This window comes from Heloderma suspectum, chromosome 2 (genome assembly GCF_057233095.1).
Source record: "Heloderma suspectum isolate Gila_16-S chromosome 2, 16-S_ref, whole genome shotgun sequence".
In the NCBI taxonomy this organism is placed as follows: domain Eukaryota; kingdom Metazoa; phylum Chordata; class Lepidosauria; order Squamata; family Helodermatidae; genus Heloderma; species Heloderma suspectum.
In genome coordinates, this window is record NC_139459.1 from 82,624,578 (window position 1) to 82,642,132 (window position 17,555).

General features: G+C 42.2%; 2 protein-coding genes across 3 annotated transcripts in view; one reads left to right on the top strand and one right to left on the bottom strand.

Moving 5' to 3' along the window:
- LMNB1 (lamin B1) overlaps positions 1-938 on the top strand; it is a 30,498-nt gene extending 29,560 nt beyond the window's left edge. The window contains exon 11 of the mRNA XM_084833983.1: positions 263-938. Coding sequence (XP_084690109.1) covers positions 263-304 — 42 coding nt within the window. The 3' untranslated portion in view covers positions 305-938. The remainder of the gene's footprint in view (positions 1-262) is intronic.
- A 10,211-nt stretch (positions 939-11,149) lies between these two features.
- MARCHF3 (membrane associated ring-CH-type finger 3) overlaps positions 11,150-17,555 on the bottom strand; it is a 169,763-nt gene continuing 163,357 nt past the window's right edge. For both annotated transcript variants that reach the window (XM_084833986.1, XM_084833985.1), the window contains one exon: positions 11,150-11,724. In XM_084833986.1, the coding sequence (XP_084690112.1) occupies positions 11,566-11,724 (159 nt within the window). In that variant the 3' untranslated portion in view covers positions 11,150-11,565. The remainder of the gene's footprint in view (positions 11,725-17,555) is intronic.

Consider the following 17,555-nt stretch of genomic DNA (forward strand, 5'->3'; position numbering starts at 1 on the left):
CGCTTATCTGAATAGGATTGCGCCCTTAAGCAAGTAGGTTTCTGGAGCCTTCTATGTGTACATGAGTTTGTTCACATCCTATTCTTCTCACAAAAATACTGTTAATGGGAAAGTTGACCTTAATTTCCCCCCCTTGTATAGCTTGGCAAAGAAGGCAGACTATTCATTATACTGAGCAGAATATCAAACTTTATAATCTATGAAAGATACATAAGATGTGTGGACTATAGCTCTAATTAAAGCTGTCTTCTATTTAAAACAGGGAGACCCACGAGCAGCCAACAAAAGCTGTGCAATCATGTAAACGCCAGTCATCTATATTCCTCAGTTATGTTAATCCCTTCCTGCAGAGGAGAGCCTTCTTGGAAGCACAACATATTTTTGTATTTCCTTTTGTGAATTTTAAACTGTGTCTGGCCTTAATTTCCTTTATCACAAAGATGGAGGTTTTTGTAGGTGAAACCATATATATAGCTTTTTGAAATGTGAAATATTGACACTGAATAATGTACTGTTTTTTCAAGAACAGCCCTCATTTTTATGCTGGTCCTTTTTTAATATCATTCAAAAATAATAAACTACTGTGTGTGGGTTTTGGTTGTTAGACTAGCCATCTGCTCTTTGTCCTTTTACATTCTTAGGTGCTTTTTGGAAGGGGAAGGAAAGAGTCATTCAACAAAACTTTTTGTACTGAAAATTTTTGTATTTTAGCTATCAAGCTACATAAATTTTACTCTGAACATTTGTAAAGAACATTGTCTATCAATTGCATCATATATAGAAGGATGAAGGATTCAACAAAATTCCTTTGCTAGTTTTACTTCACTTAAAATACTTAAATCAGGAAACAGGCTTATGTTGTGTTAGGTGTGTTTTTAAATTCTAGTGTAATGCATACTTTTTCATGTCAAACTAACAAATAAACGCTATCTTAAGAAGGCTTGCATGTTGATACTTTGAAAAATAAATCTTGAATTCTCTTTTTATTAAGAAAAAGCATGGAATCATCAGTTTTTGCTGAAAGGATCCATTTGCAAATTGGACTATCTGTGCTCTGTTTTATCAGATACTTTTTACGTATGCACTTGAATTGTCTTTTGAGATTTTGGAATGTGCTAGTCACTTTTACTCTTAAAACACTAGTCACCCTTCAGTGATGACCTGCAAGAAAAAGTTGCTTGGATTTTTTAGTGGGGAGTTTTTTGGGGTGGGGGGAGAGGGTGTTAATTGGGAGCTATGTCATGAAGCCATGCCCCAAACTGAAGACAGGTTTGCAAAGTAGGGGATAGTCTCACTACTTTGCAAGCACCGCTTATACTTGATGCTAGTGAAGGGGCAATTCCCTGTGTTTCCTCCAAGGCAGCAGGAGCATGGGGGGATCAGACTTTGCACCCATTTCAGGACAGGTTTGCAAGGTAGCAGTTGTCCCCCTGGTTTTTGCAGGCCTCTCCATAGTTTAACACAAGGTCTGACATCGCTTCCTCCTGTCTGCCCATCTTCTAAGACAGGAGAACCTTAATTTCCTTTGCCCATTTATGTTTTCTGTTCAGTATAATGAGTACCAGGCAAAGCAAGGGATTGTGCCCACGCAATGCCCTCATGCTATCAGGGTCCATAACAGTAGGAGAGCAGCATGCATACACAGTCCTCTTTCTCTGGTATTTGGAGAATCTTGACCCCTTCTAGGGCTCAGTGTTAAAAGATATATTATTCTGCATGCCTTGGTGTTTCTCTAGGTATGTGAAAGCCTCCCTTTCCGTTTGTGGATAGTCATGCTTTTGCCTCAAAATTGATCATTATGGGGCCACCCACGTTTGCTGTTAGAAGGAATTATTCTTTCATTATAAGAAAAAGCTAGTATTAAAATTAGATGGGTGAGGGAGGTAGATGGGGAGTTCTAGTCCTTCACCCAAGCTTACTACACATGCTCACCAAGTGTTGGCCAGAGTACAAACTGGAGATGCTTACAGTTACAACAGCAGCATTTTGAGATTTATAATATCGGTTCATCCAGCTGTTTTGCCTGTGTGTGCCTCAGCCTCGCTGTCGGAAACCTGGTTACCTGATACTAAAGTATTGATTCCAGTTTCCCTCTTGAGTAGGAGTCAACCTGAAGTTCTTGGCTGTTAGGACTTATCTCCCTGGATTGGATAGAGAGAGACCTTCATATCTTTTGGTGCTTGGTTAAAATTGGGAAAGAGGAATGGGCCTCTGGATCCACCTGAATATAGTTAGTGTATGAAGAAAGCTGAAATGAAGTAGTGTAGCTTGTAAATGCAACTTCTCAGTGTTCTGCCTGGGGATTCCTGGCAGATGTTCATCTGCCAAGAGCAGAGAATCAAGCTGCATTTACCTGCCAGTCTTGAAGTGAAATTTTCAGCTCTACATTCTCCCCTCCACTCCCAATAGGATATGATGAGATCAGCCAGCTAGCTATAAAACCTAGTCTATTTTTTAAAGAATAGTATGAATTATAAAGGCCAAAAGATTTCTCTGGTGATTCACATACTACAGTGATGCATTCTGCCACAAGATGGGAGTCTTGCTTTCAGAATGTTCATTGAAGATTTGAAAACACTTCCCTGATAAGATTTGAGTTCATTCTAACCTGGCCCATTACAGCTCCATTTCAGATCCAGCAAGTAAACTTATGAACTGTGCTTAAATATTGGAAGTTAGACATTACTATTAGGTATTTTTTAAGGAGTATGTTGCATTAATAGCTACTTTACCTCTTACAATAGTTGATCGTTACATAAGCACATGAATGTTATGAGAGTCGTTGAAATGAAACTTCACCCCAAACACTTCGCCTTCACCTCTTTGTACCTTCCCTAGAATGTATTTAGGAGGGAAGTGAGGGGATTTGGAATGTTTTCCTTTGGGTACTTTATCTGTGCTTGCTTAACTCTTCTCTCCTGTTCATCCACATCTGCCTATCAACAGAGCATAAAATGTTGTGGGATAGCATAATATAACGTTAAATGTTTTTATAGAATATATTGCTAGTTCCTTGTGTTCAGTTTGTGAAAGGCTTGGACAAAGGGATATTCTACCTTTTTCTAGATCCACAAAAAGAAGAGCAGAGGTGGGTTGTCAGTATGCATATCTATAGGATTAAAAGACTGAGATGAGCTAGTTGAAATGTATTTCACCTTTTTGCTATATCTGATTATCTTGAACAAGTACAGGGTACATATTTTTTTCCTGTAGAGGAGAAAACTGTATAGAATGATTATGTGCTGTCATCGAGGTCTGCTATGTTCAGAATTTCCTGGTGGATGACAAGCTAGAAAGCCAACGTTAGCTACTTATAAATGTGGTTAGTCCTGATCAAGATGTTTTGGGGCAGAAGTTCAAACTTTTGCATGTGTATAACATGGGGGGATACAGTGGGAATGGGGAATTAACCAAAATCAGGCCAAAGCATCTTTAGGTAAGCTGCCCTCCGCTCATTCAATGTGCCTCAGATTTGGGGCATTCTCTCCCCACCCCCCAAGCTCCTCTGTGTGCCATCCCATGCCAGTCAAAAGAGACCCCCAATGCTTCAGAGTGGCTTTTCTGGGGTGTCACCTAGTAGTGTGAGCTTTGTTCTACTCATGATTTTCAGGATTCAACCCATGTTTCAGGGGAAGGAAGGGCTTTTGGAGGGTGGGGGGAGACATACTGTATTGCTATTATACCTTGTGTTAGTCAGAAGCACAGAAACAGCTTGTGGACATTTTTTTTGAAAAGCAAATTGAATGGTATGACATGTGCCTTGAGAGAAATCTGGTAATTCCATAGGCTGGCAAGGAAATCAGGATTGGGGAATTGCTACAGAAGTATAAAAGCTGCAATCCTATGCACACTTACCTTGAACGGACAGCACATTAAATATAATGGGACTTATTAAGCTTGTGCTGCCCTTGCTTTATAAAAGCTGCAATCCTATGCACACTTACCTTGAACGGACAGCACATTAAATATAATGGGACTTATTAAGCTTGTGCTGGTAAGTATTTATTACATTTGTACCCAGCAGTGGTTGGGTTTATGAGAGAAAGTAAAAGAGCTGCACTCGGGCAAGGGGCAAAGCCTTGATGTGGTGAACATACATTTAACTGTTTGTGGCTGGGTAGCATTGACATGGAATAGGTGCACAGATAAATATGCATCTTCACACCCCAAATGTTTTGCAGGAGTGGGAGAAAAGGTGAAGGATCTAGGTCTGTGTAATGTCAAGGAGAGAAGAAACCCACTAAATGTATTGATGGAGATGTGGAAATGCATGTATTATGTTAAAGCAAAAAACAAAGGCAGAACATTAAGTGATACACCCTTAGTTTGAGTTGTTATCCTGTACTTATAAAACAATCCATGACCTATATGAATTGTGCAAATAAAACAAAATATGTGAATGGGCTTAATATGTGCACTGTACTTTAGAAAGCGTAAGAGGCCAAGTCCCTGCCCCAAGGAGCTTATAATCATTGAATTCAACACAGGGAGGACAACGAAAACAAGGGGAGGAAAGCAGAGGCAAGGTAAACTGGAAAGGAAGAATATGTGTATTTAGGCTTAATAACAGCAGGGCACAGGAGCTATGGCATATGTAAGCAACCTGCAGCCCCTGGGGTGCCCTGTTCACTTCCATGCAGCTTAGCTGATCAGCCATCAGCTGGATGGCAGGGAACAGATCACCGGGGGTGGGGACAAGCTTTAACCTCACAGCAGAGAAACTGATCTAGATGAGGATTGCTCAGGGGAAGCATGCGCTTAAAGCTTCTCGCTGTACCCCAGCTACCCTGATGAATAAATATCACTTGGGAGGGAGAAGAGGGGATCTGTGTGTGGATGAGGGGTATGGCCCCTAAATCAGTGCCTATTGTTGCCCTTGGCAGTGAGAAAGACCACTCTTAAATTAAGGGGGCTGTGCCAAAAAGGTGGATTTTAAGGAAGGATTCGAAAGAGTAAGAGGTGACATCACACGGGCATTTTAGGAGGCAGTTCCAAGAGTAGTAGGCAAGCCAGGGAGATAAAGGTGGAGGTGGTGTGAGTGTGTGTGTGTGTGTGTGAGTGAGAGAGAGAGAGATTAAGCATTGTCTAGTCCTGTAATATGAGCTAGAAGCTTTTATTTAAAAAAAAAAAACGTTTCCAAGAAAGGAGTTGAGTTCTGTGCCTAGTACCATATTCCATTGTTTTTATTTATATATATATATACACACACACACACACACATATATATATATATATATATATATACACACACACACACACACACACACCCCTAACACTTGAGTATGAACTAAGATGCTAACTTTCATGTAAAAAACTATATGCCGTTTCGGTACATTAGATACGCATTGCATGGAAAATCATGTTGTAAAGGTATACCTGTGAGGGCTTATAAGCTGGTGCCCTGATCCAGATACACATGCAGGTTTTCATATGTGTATCACTGGAGCTGCAGATGTGCATTAGAATGCTCATCACGATGTACCTCTGTCTACGTGCTGCTGGCAACAAACGCTCATGTGTAGTACAATGCAGAAAAGAGAGCCTGTGGACATTTTCCATGCATAGGGGAGATCGCATGATCCAGAATCTGGTTTAATAGAGGTAGAGTTCTAGATATAAAACCTTTGGACAAACACAGGTACAATCAAATCAGTAAGGTTTAACACTGCGGTAAGCGTGTATAGCAGAGCTGCACACGGATAATGCCTGAATAGAGCTTATTTCATGCAGAAATGCCATTTTTACACACAGGTAGATTGAGTATGGGCCTCCTTACACAAAGCAGTGTCAATTGTTTCAGGAGTCATCTGAACAAGAGACCATTGTTCACTTGGAGATATGATAGTCATTTCAGCTTTCTTTGTGAATTAGTACATATGGCTGTGAGAGCTGGACTATAAGGAAGGCTGACTGCTGAAGAATTGATGCTTTCGAACTGCCTGGAGAAGACTCTTAACGAGTCCCCTGGACTGCAAGGAGGTCAAATCAGTCAATCCTAAAGGAAATCAACCGTGACTGCTCATTGGAAGGACAGATACTGAAGCTGAAGCTCAAATATTTTGGCCACCTAACGTGAAGAGAAAACTCCCTGGAAAAGACCCTGATGCTGGGAAAGACTGAAGGCGAAAGGAGAAGGGGACGACAGAGGATGAGATGGCTAGATAGCATCACGGATGCAATGAATATGAACCTGAGCACGCTCCGGGAGAGAGCGCAGGACAGGAAGGCCTGGTGTTCCATGGTCCATGGGGTCACTAAGAGTCGGATACGACTTAACGACTGAACAACAACAAAGCCAAAATTAAATGGCTGCTGCTTACTGGAAGTTGACTTTTTATCTGTGTTTTGGTTGCTGTAATGCAAGGGTGAGCAGAAAATAGATTGGGATCTACTGGGAGATATTTGGGTAATTCAGAGAAGAGCAGCAAGGGTTTCTTACTTGCAGTTGTTGAACAATGATAGCAAAAAATGTCCCCTGGCCTGTCCCCTCCCCCAATTATACTGCAGAAATGAAGATAGCTCCCCCCCCCCCCCCTTGAGGCCGGGCATGTTTACCATGTGTGGATTTTTGTGAAAAAGGACTGTGAGCTCTGTTCATTTCTAGTACTCAAAACAAGTTTCTGGATTTAGAATTCAGTGTGTGTCTTTTGGATCTGCCACCAATTGGTGGATTCTAATGAAAAAAACCCAGCAGATCCTGCAAGCCTGAAGTCTGCCCATCCATGTTGTAATGCCCACCTGCTGGCTTGAGTTTTAGCCAGTTGTATTTTTCTTCAGAAATTTTTTAGCATTCAGTTCAGTAACTGGTAGGAAAAGCTTGGAGAAAGCAGGTAGCAAACTTTAATTGTTTTTAATTCCATTTGTTCTAGAGAAACCCCTATTCAGTGGTGCAAGGATTAGATTTATCTTAACATTCTGTATAATTTTTTAATAACCCTTCAGTAAGAATTCAGCAAACCTGCTGGAAATTTGTACAGGTAAAAAAGGTGCTTTGGAATGTAATACCTCAATAAAGAAACCCTGCAGAATAGAAAATACACTTTTTTGAAAGCAGAGTTGTCTCCTGTGACACCGTCTACTGGGAAATCAGTTCTCAAAACTTCCAACCTCAAATGCTCTACAAATGATTCCACAAACGTGCAGAGGCTATTTCCATCTGTAGTAAATACTGCCGATCCTCTTCCTTGCAACATCTCTTTGTGTGTGTATATAACTCCCATGCAATTTCTCTATGTAATTAATCTGCTACTGTGATATGCTGCTTTTCCCCCAGGGATCTAAACGTTTACTGAAATTGGAAATCCAGAGCTTTCATTTTTTAGTAGTAATTTAAGATACATATGGGCAACTAATATTTAGAGAAGGCTCCTTTGTCATCTTTTGCTGTATAATTGTGACTTGTAGTAAATGTCTTGCCTGAGATTAGTGATGGCTCATTGTGATATGTTTACAACATGTAGCTTTATACGTTTTGTTCTGGAGGGCAGCAATGCATTGTTTGCACAGAAAATTGGTTCTCCAGAGGAAAGCTTATTGCTTTTTAAATTATATCTCTCTCCTTTTGATTCAGAGTGCTTCCATTTGTTTGGACTATAGGCCAAAAGCAATTGTTTTCTTTCAAATGAGGTACTAGGGACAATAGTACCACATATAGATTTGTTTTGCATTCTCGCTCTCCCTCACAACTCATTATCAAAACTTCCTTACCTGTACTGTGAATTTCTTTGGATTTGGCAACTTTTGAGCAGTATTTGATTTTTAATTTCACCTCACTTTTTCCATGCTAAGTTGTCAGACTTGTGGCTGTAATCATATTGCCATAATTTAAGACTGGCAAGAGAAAGTACAATTTGCATGTAATTCTTCTCAAAGTGCAATTTGCAAAGTCTAATCTCTAGTCTCCATCATGCCATAGCAACTCCTCTACTTTGCAGGATGCTCCCACTTTCTTCTATGAACTGTCTGTGCTGGGTTTTCAGCTTACAGCATGCCAGTATTTATACCCTCCCTATGCCAACTTTATATCTGTAAGAATGCATGACAAGTTACTGTGTCTTTCTTGTGCAGGAACATAGCCGGGCACAGATAGTAGTCAGATTGTCAGGAGTGGAGGGGAGTACAAAGCCGTTCTCCCCTTGGCTGAGGCTGCCTTACTCCCCAAACACAAATGAGCCCAGCTGCATCTATTGATACCATCCTCCCCAACATGGTGCCCTCCAAATGTGTTGGACTAAACTGAACTCCCATCATTCTTAGCCAGCATGGCCTATGGTCATTCTGGCTGGAAATGACGGGAGTTACAGTCCAAGAAAGGGAGCCTTTGTCACTGTGCAGTGGAGGAAAGCTCTGATCTCTGATCAAGTGGGGGGGGGGGGTTGGGGAGGAAGCTGCTGAATGATGCAGTCATGGCTAATTTGACATTGGTCCTGTGGAACCTTACTTCTGAGTAGACATGCAAAGGCTTGGTATTTGAATGCTATTTGAAAGTGCTGCTAAATGATTCAGTCCTGCCTATTTCTGAGTATATATGCTGAGTATACATGTTCAGCTTATTTTTTGAGTTGCTTTAAAATCAGTAGTAATCACATTTGGCCCCCACCGACTTTGTCTTTGGCCCTGCCCACAGATGGAATGTGGCCCCGAGACCTTTCCCAGTTTGGAATTTGGGCTGAAAAAGTTTCCCCACCACTGTAGCTCTTTCAGACCTTGTGCAAGGCCTGAAGTGGACATTCTACTTGGGTTTGCTTGAACACAGGTAGAACTCAGTAAATGACTAGATACTCCACTTTATCAGGATCCCCAGTTGTGCAGAGAGTTCTACTCACATTCAAGCGAGTACAGCTCATAAGCACAGTGCCTCTTCAGACCTGGCCGTTCAGCATGGCAAGTTTGGGGACTGGGGGGTGGAGGGCTGGTGCACATGGGGGACATTGGGGGTGGGATGCTAGGGAATGCTGGGAGCTGTAGGGCTTTTTGTGTCTAAACATGCATAGGATTGCACTCTAAGGGCTAAGTGAATAGGATGTGGGGATGTATGGGAGGCATTTTAATTAGGAGGGCTTTCAGTCAAGAAGACATGTGTTTTGAGGCAATTTTGGTTCTGGTGTATTGCTAAAATAAAAAACGAGAGAACATTAAGGTTGTACTTCCGATCTAACAATATGCCAAGTTTTACTGAACTGTAAATTCTTCTCACAGTTGCTTTAGTATATCTAAAAGGCACCTGTATTCATGTTTTCATCATATTCAAAATTATTTGAATGTATATTAATTGGTTAAAAAAGGCAGCTGGTCAAACTTCATAGTTTAATTAGCTGACAATGTATTTGGCTAAATGCTAATGTTAATAATAGTAGTTGACAAAGAACAGTTGCTCAGTCTATCTGAAATCTAATGTTTATGCCATTTCCTCTCCTAATTTTTTTTCAACAGCGCAGAAATGTAAGACAAATGTTGAAATTGCCCTCCATGTTTGTGTTGCAATTCAGGAAAAAAAGATTTTAAAAATTGCAAAGAAGTTACATGCCATTGCCTTGCGAGCAGCATTTGCTGATATAAGCGTGTCCGTTTGATGGCCTAATTCTAAAAATAATGGAATGAAATTATGCTTTTCCTCCTCATTGTTTGGGAAGAGATAGTTACGGGCAAGGCATGCCACCCAGGAATACAAATTTTATCATTCAAGGTCCAAATTAGAAATGGCCATAATCATAAGGCTCCTATAAATATTTTTACAAAGAGGCCGTAGTCTCGCTAATATATAGAAGTTAGGGCTTATATATTCCCATCTAAATTCACCTGTCAAGATGAAAATCCAGCAGAGCTGTAGTTTTACTCATTGTTATGCAAGGCAGGTCCAGGCTTCCTAGAACATGTCTAATGAGCCAGTCCTTTATTATCTTTGCAAGAGTAGCCCGCCTTCCCCTTACAAAATAAATTTAGAGAATTAGGGTAAAAGTGTGTTCTGGTGTAACTTGGTTCACTCAAGATTTTCACCAATGTTTTAACCATAAAAATCTTGTTCTCTCCCCCCCCCCCCCCGACCCCCTTCAGAGAGAACTGCTTTTTGAACCGGTATCTTCTGGTATTTTTTGGTATGCAACAGATATGAAATGCTCCACAGCAGTGCTACAGCCTTCAGGCTGTTCCTTTTTAATTTTTTTAGCCTTGTCTGCCCCGGTGACCTGGTTAGCACATAATAGGAGGCCACTGTGGGTGAATTTCCCTGCAGGGCTTCTTGTTGCAGTGGTGGCCACCATTTCGAATATTTCGGGTGCGGCAGGGGTGCACTGTAGCTTCTCATTATGTGCAAAGCCAGTGAGGGTGGGTTGTTGGGGTGGTTGACAAGCCATCCAAAACCCATGGGCTGTTTTAGGGTGGCGGGTGGTTTGTCAATCACCCCGCCCTCACTGGCTTCACAGATAATGAGAAGCTACGGCATGGCGGCTGCTGCCACAACAAAAAACCCTGTCGTGGAAATTCACACATGGTGGCTTCTTGTTACATATGAACTGGGATAGCGTCTTAACATCGCAAAAAATTAGCGATTTATCCCCTGCATCTCTCCAAAAAGTTACATATTTTCTTAAAAATTATAACATCAAAACAATTTTTAACATTGAATGTAATACATGAATGAAACAGACCACCTAATATTTGGCAGGAGATTATGTTAATCCCAGCTATGATTTGCATGCAGAAGTTCCCAAGTTCAATCCCTGGCATCTCCAGGTAGGGCTGGAAAAATTCCTGCCTGAAACCCTGGCCAGCCACTCCAAGTCAGTGTTGAAAATACTGGGCTAGATGGACCAATTGTCTAGTTCATTATAAGGCAGCTTCCTGTGTTTCTATGGCTGGCAGCCCTCCAGTGCATAAAGGGCTCCACCTGAGTTGGGGTGGCCCTATTCTCTTCAATCATTTCCCCTGCCACTGATGAGATTTGGGCAGCCCTTGTTCACATGGAGCAGTGTATGCGTGTGTCTGTTTGTGTGCAGAGCATGTGGTTGCATAGTTTCAAGAAATGGAAGTATGATCAGTAAATTGTTTGACCTTTTGTTACTCACTTAGAAATGCTCTTCATGAGGCTGCCACTGAGAATTTTCCTTAATACCTCTAAGAAACCAATACGCCTACATGTCAAACTAATTTTGAACTCTCATTTTAATGTCACTTCATTTGCTGAAGAATCCCTATATTCTCCTTGACTAATCTAAATTGGGGTTGGGGGAAATCCAGCATGAACCTGTCAAAGACATAATGCAACAAATCTGTTTTGCATTGTTTGCCATCATAGTTTAATAACTTTTAAACAATTAAAAAAAAGGGTTGCATCCCTAGCGATGCAGCTATCAACAAACATATTGGAGGATTTCATACAGTATCTGCTAAATTTTAAACATGTTTGGCAGCTTAGCAAATATCATATGATCGCAGCATCCATGATTTCAGTTGCAACAGTCATATCTTCTCTGCAAAGAGTCTGTTTTTGAGAACGTGGCACTACCAGGTTTGGGACGGAATGAGACCCCACATGTAGTTCATGGCCCAGGTGCAGGATTATCACAATTAGACGATTGTCTCTTTTGAGTTCCTTTTGACCGAATGCGGGCCCAGCAAGGATTGCTGGTTTGATGGGACGCTGACAGACTTTGGGATGAGAAGGATGACTCTTTGATTGGTCCGACGCCATTCATTGTATAGTCTACAGTGGTACCTAAATGATACCTGCAAAAAGAGCAAGGGCAAACAACATTTTTGAGATGAGAAGAAATACACTGGGAACAAAAACAAGGTGATTTTTATAGCAGGCGTGTTGAACCTCAGGCGCATGGCCCAAATCTAGTCCACCTGAGATCCCAATCTGGCCCTCCAGTGTTGCCCAGATCGCCATACCACGTTTCCCTGACTGCCAATCATGTGGCAGTTCCCTGGCTTTTGCACAGGTCCCCACCCCCTGCTGCCAAGTCTAAAAGGTCGGAATGCTTTTCTTAAAGCTTAGTTACTGGCAGTCAGAGCTTTAAGCTAAAACACTCTCTTATTTTTGGTATTTTGGTCCTGCCCCTTTTGTCCACTGCAGTGTGGTCCCCAAGAGCTTTTCCAAAATGGCATTTGGCTCTCGAGCTGAAAGGTTTCGACATCCCTGCTTTATAGGTTGCAGCAGTAACCTGGGAGCTGCTTTTCTGTGGCTCCCTCCCACGCCACTGCTGAAACGCTTAAAAGTGTAGGACAATGGTGGTGGGTTCTTGCCATCCATTTTTTGCCCAGCAACAGTTGGAAAGGACCTGCCCATATGGTGCCCGACCTTTTATACATTACCGTAACATGATGGGATAAATCTGCAGGAAAGCAGCTCTGAGGCTGCTGCTGTAATGTGTAAAGGGCAACCAAGCTGTGCAGTGTATAAGCTCACAGCAGGTAGGCAGAAAGCTCTGATCAGTTCCTATCCCAGCACGGCCACAAATCCAGTGGGGGCGCTGGGGACAAGATGCAGGGTCTCGTTCCAATTTCTCAGCCCTTCAATGACTCTTATTAAGGGACCTGCAGCCTGGCTTTCCACCTCAAGGTGGCATATGTAACAAAACCAATACCACAGCAATACATCCGTACTAATAAAAAAATACAAGTGCATTCAACCATAGCAGGTAACAACAAAAAACAGAGATACCATCAACCCCCACCCTCAAAAGCAGAAAAATAATTTATCTGCAAAATTGCTGATCATTAGATGCTAGAAACAAAATCCTGTCCCTTGAAATTTGGTAGTTATTGATGTAATCCTAAACACACTTGCCTAGAAGTAAGCCCCATTGAAATTAAGAGAACAAACCTATGGCCCTTAAGAGTCTGGGGAGCCATAGGCTAGTTTGGATTCCTGGATCTGTGGTCGGAGACACCACTCTGACCTCGGACCCAGGAGTCCAAGCTTTCCACCCCATCAAAGCCAGCGGGGAGAGAACCACGCTGGCTGCCTCTCTGAGCCACCATCACTCCCTGATGCCTCAGCTAGACGGGCAGAACTGCGCAGGCTGGATTGGGGTGCCCCACTGAGCCCGATCAGGTCCGCAGACTGGAGGTTCTGTACCTCTGCCCTATATACTCAAGGTGCCATATCTGACCAGATTCAGAGAACGCCAGACTGGATCACTAAAGGTTTAACCCATTGAGGAAAGTTTCTAAACTCTTGAGATTTGCCATAGTAAATCTGCCAAAGATACCTGATTGCTATCCAAGTGTAATTTTCTTGAAAATGATAATCAATACAAAGAACTAAGAAAGGAAGCAGAAGGTGCTATGGTCTTCACAATGGTGTCTGGTAATCTTGCTCCTTAGCATTTTAAAGTGCTTAACGTTTGATAGTGTTCTTGTATGGATTACGAATCCCCTTCTCAGGATTGTTGAGAGGATAAAGAAGTTACATATGACGTTCTCTAGACTGAAGGCTGTGCTCGTTGATGAGTTTCTTAACCTGAATTGGTGATGTTTTGTCTTTAGTCAGGTTATATAGTTACATCCCCTTGCTTGTGAAAAGTTCCCAACAACATATTCAGTGTTCTGTCTCCTAGGCGCTACCCTGCACTGGAATCCCTGCTCAGCCTTCGCTGAATTCAGTGGGGATGACTTTGATCCAAGTTCGCTAGCTCTTACACTTCTCCTTAAACTTGTTATCTACTTCACCAAAGTGTTGAGAAGATGAAAGAAATACAAATGGCAAAGTGCTTCCACAATAAGTTTTAAAATTATTAATAATTTCAAAAGCACTTATTGTGTACAAAATACTTATATGTTCTCACTTCCTACAACCCTGTACAGGTGACCTCACATATTCCAGTTGTACAGATGAGGAGCCAAAGATGAAAGCTAATGAGTTGGACCACTTGATAATAGTTTCAGTGAAGCCAAGAGCCTGAGTCTGAAGGAACTGACGTGCATATCAGCTCGTGAAATAAGAAGAGTATCAGAACTTGCCATTTTATATGTCATTTAGGGTAGCCATTACTCCTTAGGGCTGACCCATGCAGTGGGGTGAAGAAAGGTGAAGCACCTTGCTTCAGGTGGCACTACAGATGAAGGTAGGAATTGGTGTCTGAATGGTGCAGGAAGACTTGTTGGCACTAATCGGGGCGGGTGCATTTGGGCTCCACTTCAGGTAGTAACGGCACGACTAGAAAGTGGTGGTCTCATAAGCTATTTGTAATTAGATGCAAGTGATTAGGATTTTTTACATGGTCTTGAGTGCTTGAAGGTGCCCCCCTCATAAAGGCAAGAGGGTTGCCATGTTCATCATTGCTCCTTTGCATGGTATCTCATTGTAAGAAGGTGAAAACCACCATCTTGTTCCAATAACATCGCAATCCTGGGCAGGGTGGCTGGGGGAAGACTCTGTGGTGGAGCTACTGCCAGTTCCTAACCCCTCTTGGCTCACAGTTGCCCGGGCAGGAAGTGGGGAGGGTCTTTTTCTTTTTTGTTGTTGCAACATGGTCAGTGGGAGGGAATTAATTCTGCCAGCTCCAGGCCTGGTATAGTTAAGGCCTTCGTGGGGGTGGAGGGGTTGGAGGAATGAAGAGACTTAGCAACTTGGGGCTCCTTTGCTATACCTGAAACACCCAATTCCTTCACCACCATCAGCAGAACATCACTGGGAGGACATGTGTGCCCATGGAGCTTTCCGCACTGTACTTGTGGCCCTGCCAGCAATAGGCCTCCCTGTCCATTGGTGGATCAGGACTTGCACCACATCCTCAGCCAGACTTAGGATTGTGCTGTTAACAATTTAGATATCTGGATGGAAAATCTAGTGATACCTCTAGAAAAAGCAGGGTCAAGCAAGGCTTTTCCAGGAATAGTTGCACTCTTGAGCCAGGTTCCAATAGACTGTTTGTTTAAGACATTTTCACAGGACATCCTAGTTAATCCCGACAGCTTGTTTACAACAGGCTGTTTGCCTTTAGGCAATTTCCAAGTGATGTCTGCTCCTGAATTTCAGTAACCACGAGGAAGCTTTTCCTGCCAACAGTTGTGATGTTGCTAAAGTGTTAGGGAAATCGTCCATAAATAAATCCAAAAGCTGAAGCCTGATCATTTCTAAAATACCTTTGGTGATTGCTGAACTTTGTTTATGAAACGTTTTGCAATAAACCATTAAATGGTCATGGGAGAAAAAAATAATTCTGAAACCTTGCTGGAGCTAAGGACACTGCCCTTCAACACTTGTTTTAAAATAAAATAAAAAATCAGAATCTTGGACCCAGGAGCCTTCCTGCCCAGAACAGAGATGAGATTTGTGTGTTGATCATGGAAACAACGCTTAGATTCATTCAAAAGAATAAGCAGCAGTCTCTGGAAAGAGGCTGTAATTTAAGGATGATGGAAAATAGCTTCTTTGCAAATGTATGAGTCTCTGTTCTGAAAATACTTGCTTCCACTATACTCCTATGTTCATTGAGCTACAGTAGTGTACTGCTTGCCCAGATGGCAGTTTTTAATTTATGCATTGGTTGGTATATGCAACATCTTTTTAATGGTAATTATCTGCCATGAGGTAAATATTTTGAAATCTAAAACCTCAAAATAAAATACACTGCCACATCTGTAATCTGGACACAAACAGCTGCTGATTTCCTCTACATCAGGGTTCCTAACCTGGTGCTTTCCAGATGTGTTGAACTGCAACTCCCATCATTGCCATTTTGGCTGCAGGGTCCTGTTCTGGAGAAGGCTGCCCCAGAGTAACAATAAGACACTCACATCACAACTCGCAGCACTGTTGTGGAGCAACTCAGTTGTTTTGAGCCAATCTGTGGGTACCTCAATGTCAAAATTATCCCAGAAGGCTAGGTAAGAAGATTCAGCTCAGTGACTGAGTTCAACCAGGCATCCATGGATTGCGTGGAGGGAATAGGTTTACCTAGCCTGTGGTGATGAAACTGACACATGGAATACTCTCTTTTGGGGCAGTACTCTCTGCAGTAACTCAAACTGCAGTAAGGCAGCCAATGGATGGCAACTATTAAAAGTAGAATAGCTGGCACATTTGGAAAATTAGCAGCCTAAGGTCAGTATCAAACTTAATTGCCACTTAAAACTTGGCTTTAATTGGAGTTTAAGTCTATCTGCTTTATGTAATTATTATTTGGGGGTGGGTGGGATTTCTCAGCCAAGCCCATTACACTATGATGTGGATTTATTTGAGCTGCACTCCATCCTGTCTTACTATGTTTTTATTATATTTTAATGTGTTTTATTGTTTTAATCTATGTTAAATTGTTTTGTAAGCTACCTTGAGTGTCATTTTTGGTAGAAAGGTGGGGTATAAATTCAATCAATCAATCAATAGAGTCGTTTTTAGCTGACTGAAAATGGGGAACATACCCAGCATTTAAATGGCTTGACCAATCTAAAGCAAGAGTGATCATGAATTATTAACATACCAAAAATGGTGCTCATGGCCGCTAACAATAATAAAATACAAACTGAAAATAAAAATTAAAATATAGCATCAAAGTAAATTAAAAAATGATAAAGAAATCACCGATGCAATGAATATGAACTTGAGCACGCTCCGGGAGAGAGCGCAGGACAGGAAGGCCTGGCGTGCTGTGGTCCATGGGGTCACGAAGAGTTGGACACGAGTGAACGACTGAACAACAACAACAACAACAACCAATGAAAGAAACAGTACTCAACCAATTAAGGCCCCCTTCAGCAATTGACCAGCTGACACACCAAAGGCCTGCCTGGATAAAAATGTTGTTGCCTGCTGGCAGAAGGCCCACAGAGAGGAAGCCAACATAGCCTTCCTTGCAGGGAGTTCCACAGCCTGGGAACGGTGCACCAAACGTACCTCCAATGGCAATGGGTCTAAGAGAAGGGCATTCCCAATAGATTTGAAAACCTGGCAGGCTCATATGGGAGAAGTGGTATTTCAGGTAGCCTAGTCTCAAGTCATATAGGGATTTATAGGTCACAACCAGCACTTTGAATTGTGCTGAGAAACAGACTGCTAGCTAATGAAAAAGGTGTAATAAGGAAGTCACATGTTCCCTGTAACTGCCCATAGCATTCTGGACCAGCTGAATTTCCAAACACGTTTCAAAGGGAACTTCACACAGAGCACATTATAGTAGTCTAAGCAGGACGTAACTAGGGCATGTGTGACCATGGCCAGGTCAGACAACTCTAGGAACAGGCACAGTTGGCACACTAACCTCAGCTGTGTAAGTGCACTCATGCCAGCACTGAAACTGGGCATCCTGGTTCAGGGATGAATCCAGGAGTACACCCAAAGTGTGAAGCTGAGTTTTCAGCGGGAGTGTTACCCCATCCAGGACTGGTTGAATCCCTGTTCCCTGGTCTGGCTTTTCACTAACCGGGAGCACCTCTGCCTTATGTGGATTAAGCTTCAATTTGTTTGCTCTCGTCCAGTCAGTAACTGACATCAGACAGAGATTTTGATGGGAAGGAGAGATGAGTTTACACCTGAGCAAAGAAGCAATTAGGAGACACCATAATGATTCCTGTGGCAGTGCAGTGTCACACCCTGTGCCACTGTGAATGGA